The sequence below is a fragment of the Schistocerca serialis genome, chromosome 4 (genome assembly GCF_023864345.2).
Source record: "Schistocerca serialis cubense isolate TAMUIC-IGC-003099 chromosome 4, iqSchSeri2.2, whole genome shotgun sequence".
In the NCBI taxonomy this organism is placed as follows: Eukaryota; Metazoa; Arthropoda; class Insecta; order Orthoptera; family Acrididae; genus Schistocerca; species Schistocerca serialis.
In genome coordinates, this window is record NC_064641.1 from 907448766 (window position 1) to 907471371 (window position 22606).

General features: G+C 45.1%; 1 protein-coding gene across 1 annotated transcript in view; it reads right to left on the reverse strand.

Annotated features, from left to right (window-relative positions):
* The window catches only part of LOC126473585 (uncharacterized), a 608986-nt gene that overhangs the window by 48762 nt on the left and 537618 nt on the right, over nucleotides 1-22606 (reverse strand). The window contains exon 2 of the mRNA XM_050100731.1: nucleotides 8371-8548. Coding sequence (XP_049956688.1) covers nucleotides 8371-8548 — 178 coding nt within the window. The remainder of the gene's footprint in view (nucleotides 1-8370; nucleotides 8549-22606) is intronic.

Sequence of the window (22606 nt, forward strand, 5' to 3'; positions counted from 1 at the left end):
CTCGGTGAACCAGACTGTGCCTTCAGACAGTGTTTCTCGTCTATGTGCAGAATTTGCAGACATTTTTGCACCGGGCCTTGGTTGCGCTAAGAACTATAGAGCACATTTGGAACTGAAAGTAAACGCGCAACCGAAATTTTTCACAGCGCGCAATGTTCCCCACGCATTGCGTGATGATGTCGCAAGAACATTATACGATTTGGAATCACAAGGTGTGATTGACCATGTGCAGGCTTCTCTCTGGGCATCACCCTTAGTAATTTTGCCAAAACCTTCCGGAAAATTGAGACTTTATGTGGACTTCAAGGCAACAGTGAATCCACAACTAGTGATTGCAATTTTTCCTTTACCCCGCCCAGAAGATCTTTTTGACAAACTGTGCCCGGATAAATATTTTTCAAAGTTGGACCTAGCAGATGCGTACTTGCAAATACCAGTGGACGAAGACTCCCAGCGCCTTTTGGTGGTTAACACACATGTTGGTTTGTATCGATTCAAACGACTGCCATTCGGGTGTGCCTCCGCCCCGGCATTGTTTCAGCAATATCTGCAAACTGTTTGTGCCTCGGTCCCTACTGCAGCAAACTATCTGGACGATATTGTGATCTCCGTAAAGACGGAAGAAGAACATTTAGCCAATCTCAGAACATTATTTCAGGTCTTGCGACAAAATGGTCTTCGCTTGCGGAAGGACAAACGTGTGTTTTTTGCTCGTGACTTACCCTATCTGGGACATGTAATCAATGCACAAGGCATACATCCCAGTCCCGAGCACCTCCGTGCCATACAAGACTTGCCTTCGCCGCAGAATTTGAAGCAGCTGCAGAGTGTGCTGGGAAAAATAAATTATTACCATAAATATGTGCGCCACGCCTCTTCCATTTCATCTCCGCTTCATCGCTTACGCCGTAAAGGTGTTCCGTTCGTCTGGACGACGGAATGCGAACGCGCCTTTCGCCAGTTGAAATCGGCGTTGCTTTCCAATACTTGTCTTACGCCATTCGATCCCCAGAAACCCCTTTTGTTGATGGTGGATGCATCGGATTTCGGGATCGGTGCTGTGCTTGCGCACAAAGATGGTTCGCACGATCGCCCTATTGCCTTTGCGTCCAAATTTCTCTCGTCTGCACAAAGAAATTATTCACAGATCGAGAAGGAATCTTTGGCTCTCGTGTTTGGTGTTACATAGTTTCATGATTTCTTGTATGGTCGTCACTTTACCATCATCACAGCCCACAAACCTTGAAAGGTGGCTACACTGAGCCACAGCGCCAGAGATTGCGCCAAAGAGTTTTATTCCGTCGCCTCCACTGGCAGTGCTTGTCGAGAACTCGTAGTAGGCAGTGCTTTCTGAGATGTCGTAGTGAAAAGTTCTTGTCGAGAAGTCGTGGTGGGGAGTGCTTGCTGAGATGTCGTAGTGAAAAGTTCTTGTCGAGAAGTCGTAGTGGAGAGTGCTTGTTCCATGTTTTATGCAGTTGTTTGATGGGATAGACAGCAGATGTTGTTCTAATGGAGATATTGTAATGATCAGAGTGCTTTTCGTCAATGTATATGAAGGTAAAAAAAAATTCCCTTTTCTTTTTATTATTTCATTGTCTTAAATAATGCGTCATTACAGGTTCAGTCAACAAAGCATCTGGCTTGTGTTCTTGTATTAGAGTGTAATCCTGGTTTTCTTGCGCAATTATAGTATTTCTATTTTTTTTAATTACTTCAGTATAAATGGTGTTTAAAATTTCTTGTCTTGTTGATGAAGAACCGTGCCAGATGTGTACGTTGAATCACATCCCACACACAGAACAATTACACTTGTGTTTTGGTTTCGTAGGTTTTATAGTTGCTGGGGACTTAATTAATTAATTGTGCTAACGAAAATTTTCATTTCATTCTTTGTTGTTGTTCTATGCAGTCAGATTGCGTACAAAAACTAGTCAGGGCCAACCGTTTACGAGACTGCGTAATAGGACTTACAGCTACGAAAAATAAAAATTATTTTCATTTTATATAATTAAGCCCCCATGCAACCTTTGACATCGCTTTTTCATCCGAACAAGCCTGTACCGCCACGTACAGCGCAGAAATTCGTTCGCTGGTCTATTTTCCTCTCGCAGTACCGCTACGATATCTTGTATCGGTCCACTGCTAAGCACGGAAACGCCGATGCGTTGTCCCGTTTGCCTGTTGCTGAGGATAGAGCATTCGATTCTTCCGAACTTGCTTGCATGCTCATTGATGCGGAAACTGATGACGTGGTCGAATCGTTTCCGATTGATTTTCGTCGTGTGGCTACAGCCACAGCTGCTGACCCTGTCCTTGCTACCGTTTTGCGTTTTGTTGCTACGCAATGGCCCTTGTCAAAGTCACGGATCGAGGATCCGTTGGTTCGCCGATTTTTTGCTCACAAGGAGAGACTGTTTGTTCGACGTGGTGTTTTGCTGTTGTGTTCTGATAATGATCAGTCCCGGGTCGTGGTCCCACGTTCGTTACAGTCCTCTGTCTTACGGCTTCTCCACCAAGGACATTGCGGTATAGTGCGAACGAAACAACTTGCTCGTCAGCACTGTACTTGGTTCGGAATCGATGCTGCGATTACGAATATGTGCTCTTCTTGCATGGCGTGTGCCGACCAACAATCCGCCCCACTGCGGAAATTCTTTGCATGGCCGACAGCCACTTCCCCTTGGCAACGCTTACACATCGATTTTGCTGGTCCATTCTGGAATGCTCGATGGTTGGTTGTGGTAGATTCATTCAGTAATTTTCCTTTTGTTGTCCGGATGTCTTCCACGACGTCATCTGCCACCATCCAATCTGCTATCTTTTGCATTGAAGGTCTTCCACAGACTATTGTTTCCGACAATGGCCCACAATTCATGTCCGCAGAATTTCAGTCATTCTGCAAGGTCAATGGTATTCAACATCTGACATCCGCGCCGTTTTCGCCTCAGTCAAACGGTGCCGCTGAACGATTGGTCCGGACTTTCAAGTCACAGATGTTGAAGTTGAAAGAGTCGCATTCTCGGGAGGACGCGTTATTGCTCTTTTTGTCCTCGTATCGCTCTCAGCCCCGAGATGGTCGCTCGCCGGCTGAGTTGCTCCACGGTCGTCCTCATCGAACCTTGATGTCTTTGCTACATCCGCCGCATCAGGTTCCTGTGCAGCGGCAGACACCTGCTTTTGTTCCAGGCGATGTTGTATACTATCGCAGCTATCGAGGTTCACGGCGTTGGCTCGCAGGGCGCATTCTTCGCTGCCTCGGCCGCGCTCTGTATCTGGTTTTGGGGGCCTCTGGTGAGGTGCATTGGCATCTCAATCAGCTGCGCCTCTGTCGTCGCACGGGTTCTGCCGCTCCCCGTCTGCTTTCAGCGACGGTGCCGTCCGGTCAGCGCCCTGGGGACCCATCTACTGGGTCGCCTCATCCCCAGGTGTTACCGACGCTGCCTTCCATTTTGCCCCTTGGCGACGCGCCGCCGCCGCCGCCGCTGCCTGTTCTCCCGCCCACGACGCCCGCAGTGGACGCGTCGCTGCAGTCGCCGGGCGCCTCCCTGGCTCACGCGCCGCCGATAGCTTCCCGTGACCAGCTGTCCTCCGACATGGAACTCTTGCCCGCTCCGGACCAGATGTTTTTTCCCGTCGGGTCCCCCAACGCGATGGAGGTCGACCCTTCGGCCCCTCCTGTCTCTCTACGGGCGCATACACCGCATGTTGGCGTGCACCGTGGACTAGGTTTTCAGGCGTTTCCTAGCTCCCCTCGGACCGAATGGCAGGGTGCGGGTGGCACAGCCTCGCCTGTTGTTAGGCTCCCCACCTCGTCGCATACGTCAACATGGGGTCCTACCCGCGGCGGGCGGAAGCCTTATAACACAACCGTACGCCGATTTGCGGGGGAGGAATGTGGCGTCACCGCCAGACACCACACTTGCTAGGTGGTAGCCTTTAAATCGGCCGTGGTCCATTAGTATACGTCGGACCCGCGTGTCGCCACTGTCAGTGATTGCAGACCGAGCGCCACCACACGGCAGGTCTAGAGAGACTTCCTAGCACTCGCCCCAGTTGTGCAGACGACTTTGCTAGCGATGCTACACTGACAAATACGCTCTCATTTGCCGAGACGATAGTTAGCATAGCCTTCAGCTACGTCATTTGCTACGACCTAGCAAGGCGCCATTACCAGTTTATATTGAGATTATAATTAATGTATCATCAAGAGCGATGTTCTCCAATTATGGATTAAAGTTAAGTATTCAAGCAACTCCGTACTTTATTTAGTAGACTCAACTCCTTTAACTGTTCCACACCTCACGCCAGTCTGCGTGAGCTTAAACACGTGCATTTAGGCCTCCTCTAGCAACACATCAATATGTACTAGACTAACTTTAAGGAAATATTCCACATTTGAGTTCTTACATAATGTTTTCATTGACTTCCCCACCCCTGCAATCTTTGCATGAATCGACATTTTACATTTAATGCATCCATCATATACTCCTTTGGCCTTTCTTACCCAACTACTTTACGGATGACTTTCGGTGGTGTCTTCCACGCAGAGCTCACAAAACACTTCCTTCTCACAGTTGGAGCTGTAGTTCTTGCTTTGGTTAGATTTTTTTTCTCAGTTCACAGGCTCTTTGGCTAGGCCTTTAACTTCTGATGTATGTATTCAGATTGAAGCACTGAAAGAAAATTTGTACCAAGGCCGAGGTTCGAACCCGTCTCCTACTTACTAGGCAGATGCGCAACCACTACGTCATCCTGGGACAGTGGCTCTGCACAACTGCAGGGACCACGCTAGCATGCCTCTTATCTCAATCCAAATACCTATTCATGCCCAGCCCACTTGGTAGGTCCCCTAAACTTGAAAAGTATTGCAGAGGCTCTTCAACTGTTTTGAATTAGCACCTCAGCATCCAATACAGTTGGACAGTCCCTGCAATGCTGTTCGACTGTACGGGACGTACCAAGTGTGCTGAGGCGTGAAAAGGTATTCGGATTGAGAACAAAGGCATGCTAGCGTAGTCCCTGTATTTGTACAAAGCCACTGTCCCAGGATGACGTAGTGGTTAGCGCACCGCCCTAGTGAGCAGGAGACCTGGGTTCGATTCCTGGCCTGTGTACAAATTTTCAGTCATCACTTCTGATTGCATATACACACCATAGATGTTTGAAACTTGAGAAGGCCTCCGGAGCCATACAGTTTCACCTGAAATTTTGCTTGGAGAATTCATCATTTCCCTCGGATTCGGCGATAGTTCTAGGATGGATACCTTCGGCCAACTTTTTGCCTGTTATAACTTCTTCAGCAATGAATTTATGGGGCAATCCGTTTCATTCTGCAATATCGAAGTTTTCTTAGGTCAAACACATTTAAATCGAAATTTATCTTTACAAATCTAAAAATATGATCGTGCAGTTCGTTTTCAACTGCGTTGGAAAGCCGGCCGGAGTGGCCGTGCGCTTCTGGGCGCTGCAGTCTGGAACCGAGCGACTGCTACGGTCGCAGGTTCGAATCCTGCCTCGGGCATGGATGTGTGTGATGTCCTTAGGTTAGTTAGGTTTAATTAGTTCTAAGTTCTAGGCGACTGGTGACCTCAGAAGTTAAGTCGCATAGTGCTCAGAGCCATTTGAACCATTTTTTTGCGTTGGAAAACACTTTACTAAGGCCAAAAATTTTTATATCCCAATTTTCATTTTTGTTTTTATTTTCGGTATATCTCTTAATAGATGGCTTAGGCACATTTTATGCCAACGGCCGTACCGCAGTGGTGACACCTGTCCCCATAAGATTACCGAAGTTAAGCACTGTCAGGCTGGGATAGCATTTGGATGGGTGACCATCCGGTCTGCCGGACGCTGTTGGCAAGCGGTGTGCACTCAGCCCTTGTGAGGCAAACTGAAGAGCTAATTGATTGAGAAGTAGTTGCTCCGGTCTCTGGCAGGGAGAGCGGTGTGCTGACCACAAGCACCTGCATATCCGCATGCAGTGACGCCTATGGGTTGAAGATGACACGACGGCCGGTCGGTACCTTTGAGCCTTCAAGGCCTGTTCGGGCGGAGTTAAATTTAGCCATATTTTGTATTCATGGAATTCGTTTACTCCATTATCCCTGTTTAAGTAAACAACTAAATGCAATCCACGTGTGCTGTACTTCCCCCAGTGCCTTGCTGTTGCCGTACTGAAATACTAAAAAATTAGTAGGTTAGGATATAGAACGCATTAGAAGCTTGACTACATCATATCTAAACATTATGTTGCATGTTTTAAAGATCATTATATGTGCAACTTTCTTAAACTGTACCGGTGCAATGTGGGAAACTAACAGCAGTACACTATAGGCGACGTCGCCATATTCCCTTTGTGAATTTCTTAGAAACTAAACGCAACGAGTATAGATTTATGACTGTCTGAAGGTTATTTCATCTATATCATCCAAAAATAAAACATTATGTTGTTACTAACATTGTAACAGTAATTCTCTTATGTACGCAATAAGTAATATGAAAACTACAGAAAAATTAACGTTCTCTTTAGACGATCTGTTCCTCAACACACAGATCTCATAGCCGACAGTATGGCTCTAAGTTGCACGCCGTTAATGCTGAACACACTAAATTTTGCACAGTACAAGAGACACAAATATTACTGAAATGATGTAAACATGGAGCCGGTGCAATATAGGCAACTCTCCCCTGTACTAAAGTGTTTACCAAACCACAAACTAAAGTTTCTAAACCTTGCTTCCTCATTCTGAATGTCACGCAGTCAGTTGCCTGGAATTATAATGTCTTCTAAGTATGTGTCAACTAACAGCTGGAAGGTGATGTGTATGAAATACTGGTGCAGTGTAATAGGCGGTAATTTAGTTTCTCGCTGTAATTGCTGAATATTAACGGTTCGATGTTATTTTGCAGTTACTTGATACGTTATTTACCACCACCATATACCATGTTCATTTGTTTTGACAATATAAAACGTGGCGGAGCGTTGTTTAGTTTACTTCACGATCTTCTATGTCGTGCCTTCCTATGGTTTTCTAATCCTTTGGAATCGATCTTGCGGCTGTGCGGTAAGTGCGTGCATAGTGCGTACAGAATAACGTGGCTGGCAGATGCACAATTGGCAGGGCGCGTGTGGAGAGAGCGCCAGTGGGGAGGGTTATGGAAAGACTCTGTACCGAAGATCCTGATTGCTGGAGGGGAAGTGGCATTCACATTTTTTGTAAATATTATGTAGAGCACGTCCACGCCCACACTTGCATGGTGACTGTTCAAAAAGATGTGTCACCTATACGTTGGTTAGTATCTAAAGAGAATTGCGCTGAAAATATAACAAAAGCAGCGATTTATTTTCGCATGGTTTGTTAACCATTCGTAACATTCACAGAAGAGTCATGAGTGGCAAATTCTGAGTAAAACCTACATTTCTGTTGTTGCCGCGTTAAAATTTGGGTATTTTCCCAAAATTCAGCGGAGTTTACACACTCTCATCTCATTAAGATGTTGTGCAAACGCAACTGCGACGAAATTCTGATATAGTGGTTTATTAAGTTTATTAAGCGAGGAGCTAAGGGAAAGTAACGTCAGTAGCTTACTAAAAAAGCACATCCTCGGTACAAAATAAACGTGTAATGTCTTCACTTCTGTTGCTCCAAAACACGTAGCATTTCTTTCGTCGAAAAAGTCTGCAGTTAATGGAACAACACCGTAGATAATGAAGTTTTGCATAAAAACCATATGGTGAAATACTCTCCTCCTTGTGTGCTATCATTCGCCAAAATCTCATTTCGATATCTGAAATGGTTTACGAAACGTGAGGAATGTTGTGGATATTTCACTCTGGATTTGTCGCTGGCGCGGCGAGGCCGCAAGTGAGCGTCCTGCATCAGACCAATTTTCTCGAGACTGCTGACATTAGAGACTTCCAGCCAAGTCTAAAGAAAAATTCAATGTGCTAGCTAAGTTTCACACCCAGTAACATATTATGCAATATGCACAAAATGCAAAATCATAGCGACCTCTATTTTTCATCGCAAACCTATTCAAATTTCGCGCAGTTTCTTACTTACAAGCAAATATCACAGTAACTGCGACCATTAACGAAATGATGGGCATATCTTCATGAAGCTGCTATATGAAGCTATAAGTAACCAGTAGTTACCGAGTAGTTTATGTAAAATCGTTTGTCAAAGCTTGCAGGACGTGCCCCTAGATTCTGTCATCGCCGACTGGCCGAATGGGGGGCAAACATTGTCGACCTCCCTTTCCGAATAAACCAAAGAACTCACTCGGCGCTGTGGCCGAAAGTTGGTCACTGCGTAACGGCCACCTTATCCTGCGCGGATTATTTATTTTTTTTTTTTTTTCCCTACTCACCGAATCGGCTGACGGGCGAATCGACGCCGTGTGAGTAGGAGTGCGGGGGCGACACGAAGCTGACGCGCATCGAGGACTGCGGCCCGGCTACGGGAGAGGCCGTCGCTGTCAGCGTCGTCAGGGCCAGCAGCACCAGCGGCAGCCGCAGCAGCACCAGCGGCAGCGGCGTTCTCGGTGTCTGCAACAACAACAGCAACGTGTCAACAACTCGGCTGCCAGCTACACGAGGCGGCGTGTTGCATACTCTTCAGCAGTTGAATCAGATACAGGGAACCAGGCAAGCGAAGGAATGTGTCAGGGTACACTCGGGAGTGGGAGTCACTTATGAAATTTGTTATTAACAATCCGAATGAATTCATGAGTAATAGCAGTGTACATGGCTACAACACTAGGAGAAAGGATGATCTTCACTACTCAAGGTTAAATCTAACTTTAGCTCAGAAGGGGGTAAATTATGCTGCCACAAAAGTCTTTGGTCACTTACCTAATAGCATCAAAAGTCTGACAGATAGCCATATAGCATTTAAAAGGAAATTAAAAAAATTTCTTAATGGCAATTCCTTCTACTCATTAGATGAAATTTTGGATATAGTAAGTGGGTAATTTCCCAACCACAAAAAAAAAAAAAAAAAAATTAAAAATATTGAGTGTCATGTAATATTTTGTGTAATGTAATATCTTGTATATACACCTTTTATTAACCTGACACGTTCCACATCATTACGAAGTGTCGTATTCATGATCTATGGAACAAATACTAATCTAATCTACAAATGAAACAGAGGTGAGCGGGACAGGCCGGTAGCAGGTGAACCAAGACAATTCTCTGGTGGCCACATTCAGGCATTGCGGCGCTTATCGCAGTGTTCGTGGTTACTTCACTTCATATTTGTTGACAACGGAATGGAAATGGCGATTTATTGAAGTGTGCCTTACGTAAATTTCAGAAATTTTACTCAAAAGCTCTCTGATGTAAATATTGGGTTTTACTCCTTATAAAGTATCACATAATATGATCGTTATCTTGCTAACTCTGTGGTTGTAGGAATGAGCAGTCGGTTTTCGTCTTTGTTCTTATGTTCAGGAAATTATTATCCCTTAAAGCAACTGAACTGAAATTCAAGGATGTTCGTCTGGTCTAGGGTGCGAGTGTTATGTAGAAGTGAAAAGATACACTACTGGCCATTAAAATGGCTACACCACGAAGATGACGTGCTACACACGCGAAATTTAACCGACAGGAAGAAGATGCTGTGATATGCAAATGATTAGCTTTTCAGAGCATTCACACCAGGCTGGCGCCGGTGGCGACACCTAAAACGTGCTGACACGAGGAAAGTTTCCAACCGATTTCTCATACACAACCACCAGTTGACCGGCGTTGCCTGGCGAAACGTTGTTGTGATGCCTCGTGTAAAGGTCGGATTGTAGCCTATCGCGATTGCGGTTTATTGTATCGCGACATTGCTGCTCGCGTTGGTCGAGATCCAATGACTGTTAGCAGAATATGGAATCGGTGGGTTCAGGAGCGTAATACGGAACGCCGTGCTGGATCCCAACGGCCTCGTATCACTAGCAGTCGAGATGACAGGCATCTTATCCCCATGGCTGCAACGGATCGTGCAGCCAAGTCTCGATCCCTGAGTCAACAGATGGGGACGTTTGCAAGACAACAACCATCTGGACGAACACTTTGACGACGTTTGCAGCAGCATGGACTATCAGCTCGGAGACCATGGCTGCGGTTATCCTTGGCGCTGCATCACAGACAGGAGCGCCTGCGATGGTGTACTCAACGACGAACCTGGGCGCACGAATGGCAAAACGTCATTTTTTCGGATGAATCCAGGTTCTGTTTACAGCATCATGATGGTCGCATCCGTGTTTGGCGACATCGCGGTGAACGCACACTGGAAGCGTGTATTCGTCACCGCCATACTAGCGTATCACCCGGCGTGATGGTATGGGGTACCATTGGTAACATGTCTCTGTTACCTCTTGTTCACATTGACTGCACGTTGAACAGTGGACGCTACATTTCAGATGTGTACGACCCGTTGTTCGACCCTTCATTCGATCCCTGCGAAACCCTACATTTCAGCAGGATAATGCACGACCGCATGTTGCAGGTTCTGTACGGGCATTTCTGGATACAGAAGATGTTCAACTGCTGCCCTGGCCAGCACATTCTCCAGATCTCTCACCAATGGAAAACGTCTGGTCAATGGTGGCCTAGCAACTGGCTCGTCACAATACACCGGTCACTACTCTTGATGAACTGTGGTATCGTGTTGAAGCTGCATGGGCAGCTGTACCTGTACACGCCATCCAAGCTCTGAAGCTCTGTTTGACTCAATGCCCAGGCAAATTAAGGCCGTTATTACGCCCAGAGGTGGTTGTTCTGGGTACTGATTTTCTGAGGATCTATGCACCCAAATTGCGTGAAAATGCAATCACATGTCAGTCTAGTATAATATATTCGTCCAGTGAACACCCGTTTACCATCTGCATTTCTTCTTGGTGTAGCAATTTTAATGGCCAGTGGTGTACATATTCTGTTACTCGAGTACGGGTTACTTTCGAGTGTGCGATCTACCTGGAATCGGTAAGCGTTGTTGGTAAAGCACAGTCTCACGTGTGACAGATAAAACTGAGAAGTTATCAGAGTAGAGCATTCTGCCATCGGCTGGTAGCAACTTCCGACATTTGTCATAATGATTTGTTTCACTTCTTATTTACGTCCGCGTCGCACTGATAGCGTTGGGGAGCTGTCCAGGTTCATGGCAACACAACGCCCGACCGCTTTCCAGTTGTGCTAACGTAAGTAGGATTGAGCAACTGTGGAAATGTAACAACCAGCCGCACCGTCAAATCCTCAGCAAACGTGTCGTATAGTGTTATTCGAGAAGGAGCCTCACAGGAAGTTTTGCCAACAAAGGTTCGCGTCACAGAGCTCTTCGGTATTGTACTCGTTCTGAGCCAGCTGAGTCACCAAAACCGCGATTTCCCTAATTCACTTCAGATGAACTTTGGAAAGCTTGCTCTGCCAACGCAACCGGTGAATTCCTTTCTCAGTCCTTATCCACTAAAACTCAGGCACTGTTTCTAATGACCTCGTTCTCAGCGAGACATTACAGTTTGCCCGATGTTTCCATTTTCGAGAGGAGCAAATTGCCATGATATAATTCTAATTTACGATGACCATAACTTCGACTACGTCACAGCCGATTTCTTCTGTGGTGTTTGTTCAGTTCGAACTAGTTCTCCTTCCCAAGCGACCTTTATGTCAACAGACGTCTAAATTTTAACCTTTATTGCTCTTTACCCAAAATTCATCTTATTAAGGAAAGTTTAAGTACGGATGATATTGTAAGAGAACAATTCATTTTCTCAACAAAATGTGACGAGTCTTGTGATGTATTATTGTGCCCAGGTAGGTTCACGTGATAACAGACTTCCAACAGACGAGTAAGATAGTTCTACTTTTAAAATTACGAAGATGACGGTGTAGTCTCGTAATGAGGCACTAGCTGATTCAGTGGAGTTCTGATGTGGTAGCATTGGTACAAACAAGATCTCACCCTTAACCGTTGCAAACAATGGGTAATCTCCAGGCTTCATGCCGTGGGAGCCAGTTTTCTAATGAAAGACGAGAGCTTGTCTTCAGATAAGCTGATAAAATCGGCACATCTGTGATGTACTTGGATTCGTTCTCACAGTTTGGCGGTTTCAAAAATATATATAAACAAAGGGCCGAATGTCCTGAAAAACTAACATAACTGCGAACCCAGCACACAGAGAAATAATACTTTAGGTCGTTATTGGAGCATATAATGAGCTACGAAGTGAGATGAAAAAGAACATTACGATCCCCGCTTCCACAGTAAAATAAGATACATAAGGCTATTCATCTTTTAAGGTTTGAAAAGAGCGTGGTGAACTAGGAACAAAGTAATTAAAATTTAGTGCTGGTAAACGAATGAAAACATACGGAATTAAAGTGAATAATTATCACGATCACGAGAATAAATTACAGCGGTAGACCTGCCATGGAGCTAGTGCCAACAGACGCCACTAGACTGCGGGACGATCTGAAATTCTAGCCGACGTCAAGATTTACCATGCTGTGACATCATTACGTCTTCCTCGACAGCTGCGTGGTCAGGGCGGCAGATTTCAAATCAAAGATGTCTGAGTTTGATTCCCGGCCAGGGCGGATATTTTCTCCGCTCGGGGTTTTAGTTTTATGGTGCCCTTAAAAATAGACTGTTCGAGCCCTTCGAGACGTGATCAAACACAGCACTATAGAAACAAAAGGCATATGAACAGCTACAGTTATCAAAGAAGAAATTTAAACGTAAATAATCGTCAGAATCAAACCAGCTCAATCAGAGCTTAGCGTAGTCTACACCCCATAATAGTTCACGATCTCTGTGACGGATTAACCGTGGGTTAAAACTCTGTGAAATTTAGAAAGGGGAGATGTGGCAGAATGATACAGTGAGGCGGACTGTGAATTGTATTGGGCGGGTCGTTTTCTTTTCTCACGACAGTTAGGGCTGTCTTCGAAGCAATTCAGATCCGGTAAACATTTTCACGAGTCAGAAAGTTTCTCAGGTAGTCCTGTCCAGAAACAGAGGTTAATTTTGGAAACTATAACTTTTGCAGTGTCTAGTTGTCTTCATATTTCGAAGCCATCGAACGGAAACGACAGACCAGGGAGTTTTTGACGTCCGCGCTTTCTCGTGCGAGGAGGCTCCATCCCCTCCCGAAACATCTTACACAATCGAGTCAGTAAATCCCGAGACTCGATTTTTTGTTCGAGAAGAAAGTCACGCTATTATTCACATAAATAAGGAACTGTATAGACTGACGTTTCCTGCATTAACAGTGTTCTTTGTATAGCTGTGGCAACAAGCTGTTTTCAGATCCGCTATGGCGCGTATTTCTTATTTGTCATTATTTTCCTCCCCACTGTAGCGTTAATCTCAGTTTTTGGAGAAAAGAGGGACAGTCGTCGAACACCCCTCCTCCCCACTCCACCCGCCGGCCGAAGTGGCCGTGCGGTTAAAGGCGCTGCAGTCTGGAACCGCAGGACCGCTACGGTCGCAGGTTCGAATCCTGCCTCGGGCATGGATGTTTGTGATGTCCTTAGGTTAGTTAGGTTTAACTAGTTCTAAGTTCTAGGGGACTAATGACCTCAGCAGTTGAGTCCCATAGTGCTCAGAGCCATTTGAACCAACCCACTCCACCCACAGTAGCCTGATTTAGTCCAAGCAGATTTCATGCTCTTCCTAAAACTGAAACCTGTCCCCGAGAGGGTGTATTTTAAGCGGAATGTGACGGGGATTCTGAACGACTTTCCGCTGAAATCTTTTGCCAATATGTCCCAGAGAATCTACAATCGGTGCTGCCTGTGTGTGGCAAACGAAGGGTGGAGAAAAATTCGCGCACTCGGTTCTCGCAGCGCGATTTCTCACATACTGGCAATACAAAAATGTCTCTCACAAAATTTCATCTTGCGCATATTTCAGGCAGTAAATGGACGTTAAGGATTGGCAGTCTGGCAACACTGTAATCACGTGTACGGTTACTACCTCTGTCAGCAAATACAGCAGTGCTGTACATTACGTGCTGTGGATAGCGTTTTGGGTTAGCAAGCAAGAGGTCGAGGGTCGATTCTGGGTCGAGGCTTATTTCTTTTTATTTGCTGAAAGTAGTCTGCGTGGTACGATATGTTAATCGCCATACGGCGACTACAGTGTGTCTCCTACAAAATACTCGCAGTTACGTAATACGAATACAGAAATGGAAGTACAATCATTTTCATGGGTCACCTTTTAAAGAAGCCTTTTGCACGTCATGGGTGCGAATTGTTTCCCGACACTGCATCTACTAGATTCTAGACCTGTTTTCTGTGTACCCTCACGGAATGGGCCCTTCGAAATTATTAGCAAAGCACGTCGCTGGCCCTGCTGGCGACCTAAGACCCTAACGAAACGTAATGGACCTGTGGCCAGAATAGTAGTTGGTATTAATCGAAGGGACCATTGGGGAAGGGTACGCACAAAAACAAGTTTGGAATCTAATAGATGCAGTGGTGCGAAACAGTTCGGGTCCACAACATGCAAAAGGTTTCTTTAAAAGCTGACCAACGAAAACCATTGCATTTCCATTTCTGAGTTCGTGTAACGTAACTGCAAAAGTTTTGTAGAGGACCCACTGTAATAGATATATAACGATTAAGACGCCAGATATTGTACCACACAGACTACTTTTGGCAACTAAAAGCGAATAAGCCTCGACGCAGAACTGAACCCTCGACCTTCTGCATTGTAGCCTAAACGCTATCCCCGACAGAGGTAGTTACCGTGCACGTGATCACAGTGTTGCCAGACTGCCACTCTCTAAGGTCCATTTACTGCGAGATATATGCGCAGGACGAAATTTTCGTGAAAGTAATATTTGTATTGCCAGTATGTGAAGAATTTCACTCCAAAGTCCAACTGCGAGAATTTCTCCTCGCCCTGAACATAAAGCGATAATAATTTCTTCATATAATTTAGTATTTTATTTCGAGGTAGTCCCGAAACAAAGCTAGGAAATGCTGGCACGTTCCCGCAGTTCCTCGTACAGGGTCTCCGTTCCACCTAACGGTAAAGCTGCAGAACCTGAGTTATTAACGATCCAGTGGCTAATAATTTACCGAATTGTCGCCGCTGAGGGAGAAGGAGTGAGTGGCAAAACCTGCCACTTGACCAGACGTGACATTGAGAAAACTGGCTTCATCTACGAATAAAAAAGTCCAGTCATGGCAGCGCGCCTAAGTAATTGTAAGAGTGTAGCTATGATTAGTTGAGGTGACGCTAGCACTGTCGCGGAGATGATAATAACTACCACAGTACGATAACGGTTAAGATTATTATACAACCAAATGCAATTGCCGGCAGGTGACAGTTATCCGAAAGATGGACGTTGAACTGGAAGGGCGAAAGAGAACATGCTGTTTCTGGTTAATTATCTTTGATATGTATGCACCATCTGGCCACATTATTATAGTTATCCTACACTGAGGTGGCAAAAGTCATGGATATCTCCTACTATCGTACCGGACATCGTTTTGCTCAGCGTAGTGCAGCAACTAGACGTGGCATGGACTTTGGAAGTCCCCTGCAGAGATTCTGTGCCATGATGCCTGTATAACAACCCATAATTGCGAAAGTGATGCCGGTGCTGGATTTTGTGCACCAACTGACCTATTGATTATGTCCCACAAATCTCCGACGGGATTCATGCGGGACGATCTGGGTGGCCAAACCCTTCGCTTAGAATGTTCTTCAAACCAATCGCGAACAATTGTGGTACACTGTCATCCATAAAAATTCCAGTGTTTGGGAAAATGTCTGCGAAAGGTCTCCAAGAAGTCGAACATCCAGAGGACCCAGTCCATCCAATGCAAACACAGCCTACACTGGTTTTCCAGTCGCCCAGGCTCCAACCTATACGGTCGAGAGCCCAGGAGAGGCGCTGCAGGCAATGTCGTGTTGTCACGAAAGGCACTCGCGTCGGTTGGCTGCCATAGCCGATTAACGTCAAATTTCGCCGCACTCTCCTAATGGATACATTCACTGTACGTCCCACATCGATTTCTGCGATTATTTCATGCGATGTTACTTGTCTGTTAGCGCTGACAGTCCTACGCAAACGCCGTTGCTCTCGGTCGTTATGTGACGACCACTGGCAACTGCGTTGTTCATGGTGAGAGGTAATGTCTGAAATTTTATATTCTCGGCGAAGTCTTAACACTATGGATCTAGAAATATCGAATTCCCTAAGAAATGTCCCATCCGTATAGCTCCAACTACCATACCGCGTTCAGAGTCTGTCAATTCGCGTCGTGCGGCCATAATCACGTCGGAAATCTTTTCACTTTTCACATGAATAACTTGAGTACAAATGACAGCTCCGGCCATGCACTGTCCTCTTATTCTTGTGTACGCGATGCTACCGCCATCTGTATAGTGCATATCAATATCTCATCACATCAGTGTATAAGTGCGAAGACGGCGCTGTTTGTATCTAACAGCGAGTAGACGAGCGAGAAGTGAATCAAGTTCAAATAGTTCAAATGGCTGTGAGCACTATGAGACTTAAGATCTGAGGTCATCAGTCCCCTAGACTTAGAACTACTTAAATCTAACTAACCTAAGGACATCACACACACCCATGCCCGAGGCAGGATTCGAACCTGCGACCGTAGCAGCAGCGCGGTTCCGGACTGAAGCGCCTAGAACCGCTCGGCCACAACGGCCGGCGTGAATCAAGTGCTAGTACGTCTTCACGGTATCTGTATCCATACTGTCTGCACTTTAGAGGGAACCGCCTCATTATATTGCTTTGACTGGAGGGAAATACGACAGCTGACAGGCCGATATTTGTTTCTGGCCGCCGCCAGCCACTCATTCCTCTAATGACACAAGGCCCAGCCGGCCGAGGTGGTCTCGCGGTTCTAGGCGCGCAGTCCGGAACCGTGCGACTGCTACGGTCGCAGGTTCGAATCCTGCCTCGGGCATGGATGTGTGTGATGTCCTTAGGTTAGTTAGCTTTAAGTAGTTCTAAGTTCTAGGGGACTGATGACCACAGCTGTTAAGTCCCATAGTGCTCAGAGCCATTTGAACAAGGCCCGTCTCCTCAACATTGATGCCATAGCGTATACCGGAGTGATTTGCGATATTAAACCTATCTGGCAATGTGGCTTGCAGTTAATTTCCATATGACCAGTTCCCCAACACTGTAACAGAATCTTCCCCAGTCCTTGCAGCTGGTGAAGGGCGTCCTAATTGTTTTGAACTCGCCACTCTGCATTGTGCAGTTGCTGGATGACCTACAAAGGACTCGAGGAATCGAATTCGACGGGGATCTTTTTCCTCATGATCACATTTCATCCGCTGGAGCGTCCTAAAAATTGCTTGAAGTTCAACATTGGCGTTTCTACCTCTTCTGTTCTTCACTTCATCCTTCTTTCAACTGGTTTAACGCTGCCCTTCATCTCTATCTTGTGCTTATCCTATCATACACTTTTCTGTTACACCGAAATCAATACCTTCCATATAGATTGATTTTTCTCATTTTGAGAAGACAGAAGGAGCGATTTGTTTTACTTGGTAAAAAACATTCTAACGCTAAAGTCGCATAAATATTTCTTTATTTAAAAGAACCGGTTTCGACAGACTTTGGTGTCTTCGTCAGCTCTTAAAAAATCGTTTTGATATGAAACCTGTTCATTTTACGTTGCACCTCACGCAAAGTTGCCATGTGGATAAAAATACACATTATAAAATGTTTGTCGTAACTAAAATATCTAAAAACATAAAGCTTTATGTTTTTAAATATTTCAGTTATGACAAACCTTTTACAATGTGCTATTCTTATCCACTTGGCGTGAGGCCCAACTAAAAATGAACACGTCCGATACCAAGAAGAGTTTTTTAGACCTGAAGATAACAGCAAAATCTGCCGAAACCTGTTGTTTTCAATAAAGAAATATTTATGCGACTTTGGCATTAGAAAGTTTTTCAGCAGCTTTACATATACTAATATTTCTGCCGTTCCACGAATTTCCGCCTCTGCCGACTGTTCCAATGGAAGTTTACTGTTCCTGTAAGCCAAAGCATACCATTCTGTCCCTTCTTCAGGTGAAGAGTTTCCACAATTGTATGTCCTTCTAGGACATCCCTATTTTGGAATTTATCTGTCCGATTACTTTTCAACACCATTAATTAACACGACATTTCAAATAGTCTAAAATTCTTCTCGTCGGGTACAGGAGTCCTGAGCTACTTTTCACTTACTCCATGTCAGCCGTATCAGAAATTATCCTATAGAAGATGGCTGAAAGCAGCGAAGAACATAAACACGTATCTTCCGAACGCATTTTGATAGTGAATCATGAAATGTGACAGAATAAAATCCTCAAATCAGTTATCAAGCAAGCGTGGAGAATCATCGACAGAAATGGAAGTAGCTTCCGGCGTGCTCCTGAGAGGTGTGTTGGAACCGTTGTTGTTCATGTTATATTTAATGATGACCTGGAAAAGAAAGAAAAAGATACGTAAAGGCTAAATCAGATCTTGATAAGATTTGAAAGTGGTGCTAAGATGGGCAACTTGTTTCAAATATACACAAATGTAAAATTATTTACCGTACTTTACAAAAAAGAAACGTAATGAAAACGGAGTATCCCATGTCTATAATATCAACAAGTCGCAATTGAAATCTACCAACTCATGCAAACACCCAAGTGCAGCAGTTTGTAGCGATATCAAACGGAATCATCACAGAGGCAGGTAAGACTGAGGACCGATTAAACTTCATTGGCAGTCAGTCTCCAAATGAGACTGCTTGTAGATCGCATCTGCGTGTCATCCTGAAACACCGCTCAAGTGTGCACCAAATACCTGTAACAGGGGATATTGAACCTATACAGGGAATAGCAGCACAAAAGGTCACAGTTTTTTTTTTAAGTCACTGAAGAAGGTAATGAAAGAACTGACTCCTAAAGATAAATGGAAATTACAAAATTTCAGGAGTGGATATTAAGTGAAATATCGCTGTCGGCTCCAATCTCTCCATCTCAGATTAAAAAATCTATTTATAACAGAGACACTTGATTTTCATAAGCTTTAAATAGAACAGCACCGGCTTTAAATCAAACAATGATTTATTTACAATACAGATAACAAATTTTTAAAATTGTAAACATAAATATGAAACTAAATACTAGAGTATGAGAAAAGCTGCTCTATACTACCCAAAAATAAATATATTAAATCTTGCATAAGCTTCCAGCATTTTCTCTTGATAGTCACTCTAAAACAATATTTTATCCAGAAGATTCTCTGGTAACGTCTTCGCATTGCTTTAAAGCATTACTCCACAACGATGGCAGAGGCGTTGCCATCTAAAGGCTCATTCCATCTTCTTAATAAGCCATAGCACATTCGAAATAAGTGATCTTTCTGTATTTGTTTGCTGTGTGCTGTTGTCTTGCGAAGACTCCAAAAGTCATATATCGCCCTTCTTCTATACATATCGTTATGAATTTGCTCTAACAAATAGAAAGTGCTTCATTCACTCTCATATTATGGCGTTAAGAAAATAATACACTACTGGCCATTAAAATTGCTACACCAAGAAGAAATGCAGATGATAAACGGCTATTCATTGGAGAAATATATGATAGTAGAACTGACATGTGATTACATTTTCACGTAATTTGGGTGCATAGATCCTGAGAAATCAGTACCCCAACGACCACATCTGGCCGCAATAACGGCCTTGATACGACTGGGCATTGAGTCAAACAGAGCTCGGATGGCGTGTACAGGTACAGCTGCCCATGCAGCTTCAAAGCTTCAACACGATACCACAGTTCATCAAGAGTAGTGACTGGCGTATTGTGACGAGCCAGTTCCTCGGCCACCATTGACCAGACGTTTTCAATTGGTGAGAGATCTGGAGAATGTGCTGGCCAGGGCAGCAGTTGAACATTTTCTGTATCCAGAAAGGCCCGTACAGGACCTGCAACATGCGGTCGTGCATTATCCTGCTGAAATGTAGGGTTTCGCAGGGATCGAATGAAGGGTAGAGCCGCGGGTCGTAACACATCTGAAATGTAACGTCCACTGTTCAAAGTGCCGTCAATGCGAACAAGATGTGACCGAGACGTGTAACCAATGGCACACCATACCATGACGCCGGGTGATACGCCAGTATGGCGATGACGAATACACGCTTCCAATGTGCGTTCACTACGATGTCACCAAACACGGATGCGATCATCACGATGCTGTAAACAGAACCTGGATTCATCCGAAAAAATGACGTTTTGCCATTTGTGCACCCAGGTTCGTCGTTGAGTACACCATCGCAGGCGCTCCTGTCTGTGATGCAGCGTCAAGGGTAAACGCAGGCATGGTCTCCGAGCTTTTAGTCCATGCTGCTGCAGACGTCGTCGAACTGTTCGTGCAGATGGTTGTTGTGCAAACGTCCCCATCTATTGACTCAGGTATCAAGACGTGGCTGCACGATCCGTTACAGCCATGCGTATAAGATGCCTGTCATCTCGGCTGCTAGTGATACGAGGCCGTTGGGAACCAGCACGGCGTTCCGTATTACCCTCCTGAACCCACCGATTGCATATTTTGCTAACAGTCATTGGATCTCGACCAACGAGAGCAGCAATGTCGCGATACGATAAACTGCAATCGCGATAAGCTAGAATCCGACTTTTATCAAAGTGGGAAACGTGATGGTACGTATTTCTCCTCCTTACACGAGGATCACAACAACGTTTCACCAGGCAACGCCGGTCAACTGCTGTTTGTGTATGAGAAATCGGTAGGAAACTTTCCTCTTGTGAGCACGTAGGTGCCACCACCGGCGCCTACCTTGTGTGAATGCTTTGAAAAACTAATCATTTGCATATCACAGCATCTTATTCCTGTCGGTTAAATTTCGCGTCTGTAGCACGTCATCTTCGTGGTGTGGGAATTTTAATGGCCAGTAGTGTATTACCTTGCTATTGTCGCTTTTTCATATTCGAAGTATTTCCCGAAAACTTCAAATTTTGGAAAAAGATTTTGCACCTTACTTAGTTATTATCAAGTTTATAGAAACACTGCCATGATTCTTTTTTGGTAGCCGTAGAGGCTCTGGAACATATTGACAAAAGATTTCAGTGGAAATATATCCAGAACTGTCGTCACATTCCGCTTAAAATGCACCTACTTGAGGATATATTTGCGTTTCAAGAAGAACATGAAATCTACTTGGACCAAATCGGACTAAAATGGGGTGGGTGGAGAGAGGAGAGCGGGGGTGTTTGAGGACTGCTGACTCAGCAATTCTTGCACTTAAAACGGTTGTAAATAACAATACAAGAACAAACAACGACATAGAATCGCGAAAACAAAGGGACTCGAAATGAACGAACCGCTAACGAATCTCTGCCAAGGTTGGCGAAGTGTAGCAAAACATTTTCGTGCACTCGCCCTGTCGACCGAACGACACCTCTCGTTAAGTTGGCCTGCAGGTGCTCCCTCGTAACGGGCTGGTAGCCAAGTCCTGCTCCATTTACACGATTCGCAGACATTCAGAACATTTTCACACGAATAGCACTGCACGCAGGCAGCTGGGGTGCACGTATTCCGTACCTGGTGGTAACATGGTGGCTACAGCAAAGGCATCCGGCTAAGCTTTATACTCTCTACGCCAAACGCGTCCAAAACCACGCCGACCCTGTCCTCATGCGGGACAAATGCACAAGAAAAAGAAGAAGACAGAGATGAAGTACTGACACTTTTTTGCATGCCCGTAGAAACACTCTCCGTGGACGCCGCATGTGGTCACACTGGTGTGGTTGGGCAATACGTAGGCTGAGCGGTAGTTCCGCCCGTCGATCCACACCGTCCCCGGAATTCCTATCTGAAATACCTGAGAATCGGCTGGTCTGAAACCGGAGCAGTTGGCGGCCTTGGCTGCAGCGGTTTACAGTCCGCTGTGTTCCCGCTCAGAACAGCTCGCGGCGCTCGCGTGCAGCTATCGAGTGTCAGGACTAGGGTTGCTGATAAAATATCGATATATCGGTTCACTTTCCAATAAACATCGATGCATTCTTGCGATGTTTTCTCAAACGAGAAATTGATATCAAAATTGCAGTATCGAGTGCCTATACTTTTATTATACACGCATCAAAAAATGTTTTGCATCACCTCGGTTCCGGGAGTTCTGGAACCTGTACAGAAAATTGCAATAGAGATCAACATAAACATCATTCTGGCAACATGAACATCATTTCCGCCCTTTTTATTGCTCATGAAAAACACACATTGCTTGTTGTACCACCATACAAAAAATGGTTCAAATGGCTCTGAGCACTATGGGATTTAACATCTGCGGTCATCAGTCCCCTAGAACTTAAAACTACTTAAACCTAGCTAACCCAAGGACATCACACACATCCATGCCCGAGGCAGGACTCGAACCTGTGACCGTAGCGGTCACGCGGTTCCAGACTGAAGCGGCTAGAACCTCACGGCCACACCGGCCGGCGTACCACCATACAGCGAGACCTTCAGAGGTGGTGGTCCAGACTGCTGTACACACCGGTACCTCTAATACCCAGTAGCACGTCCTCTTGTATTCATGCAAGCCTGTATTCGTTGTCGCATACTAT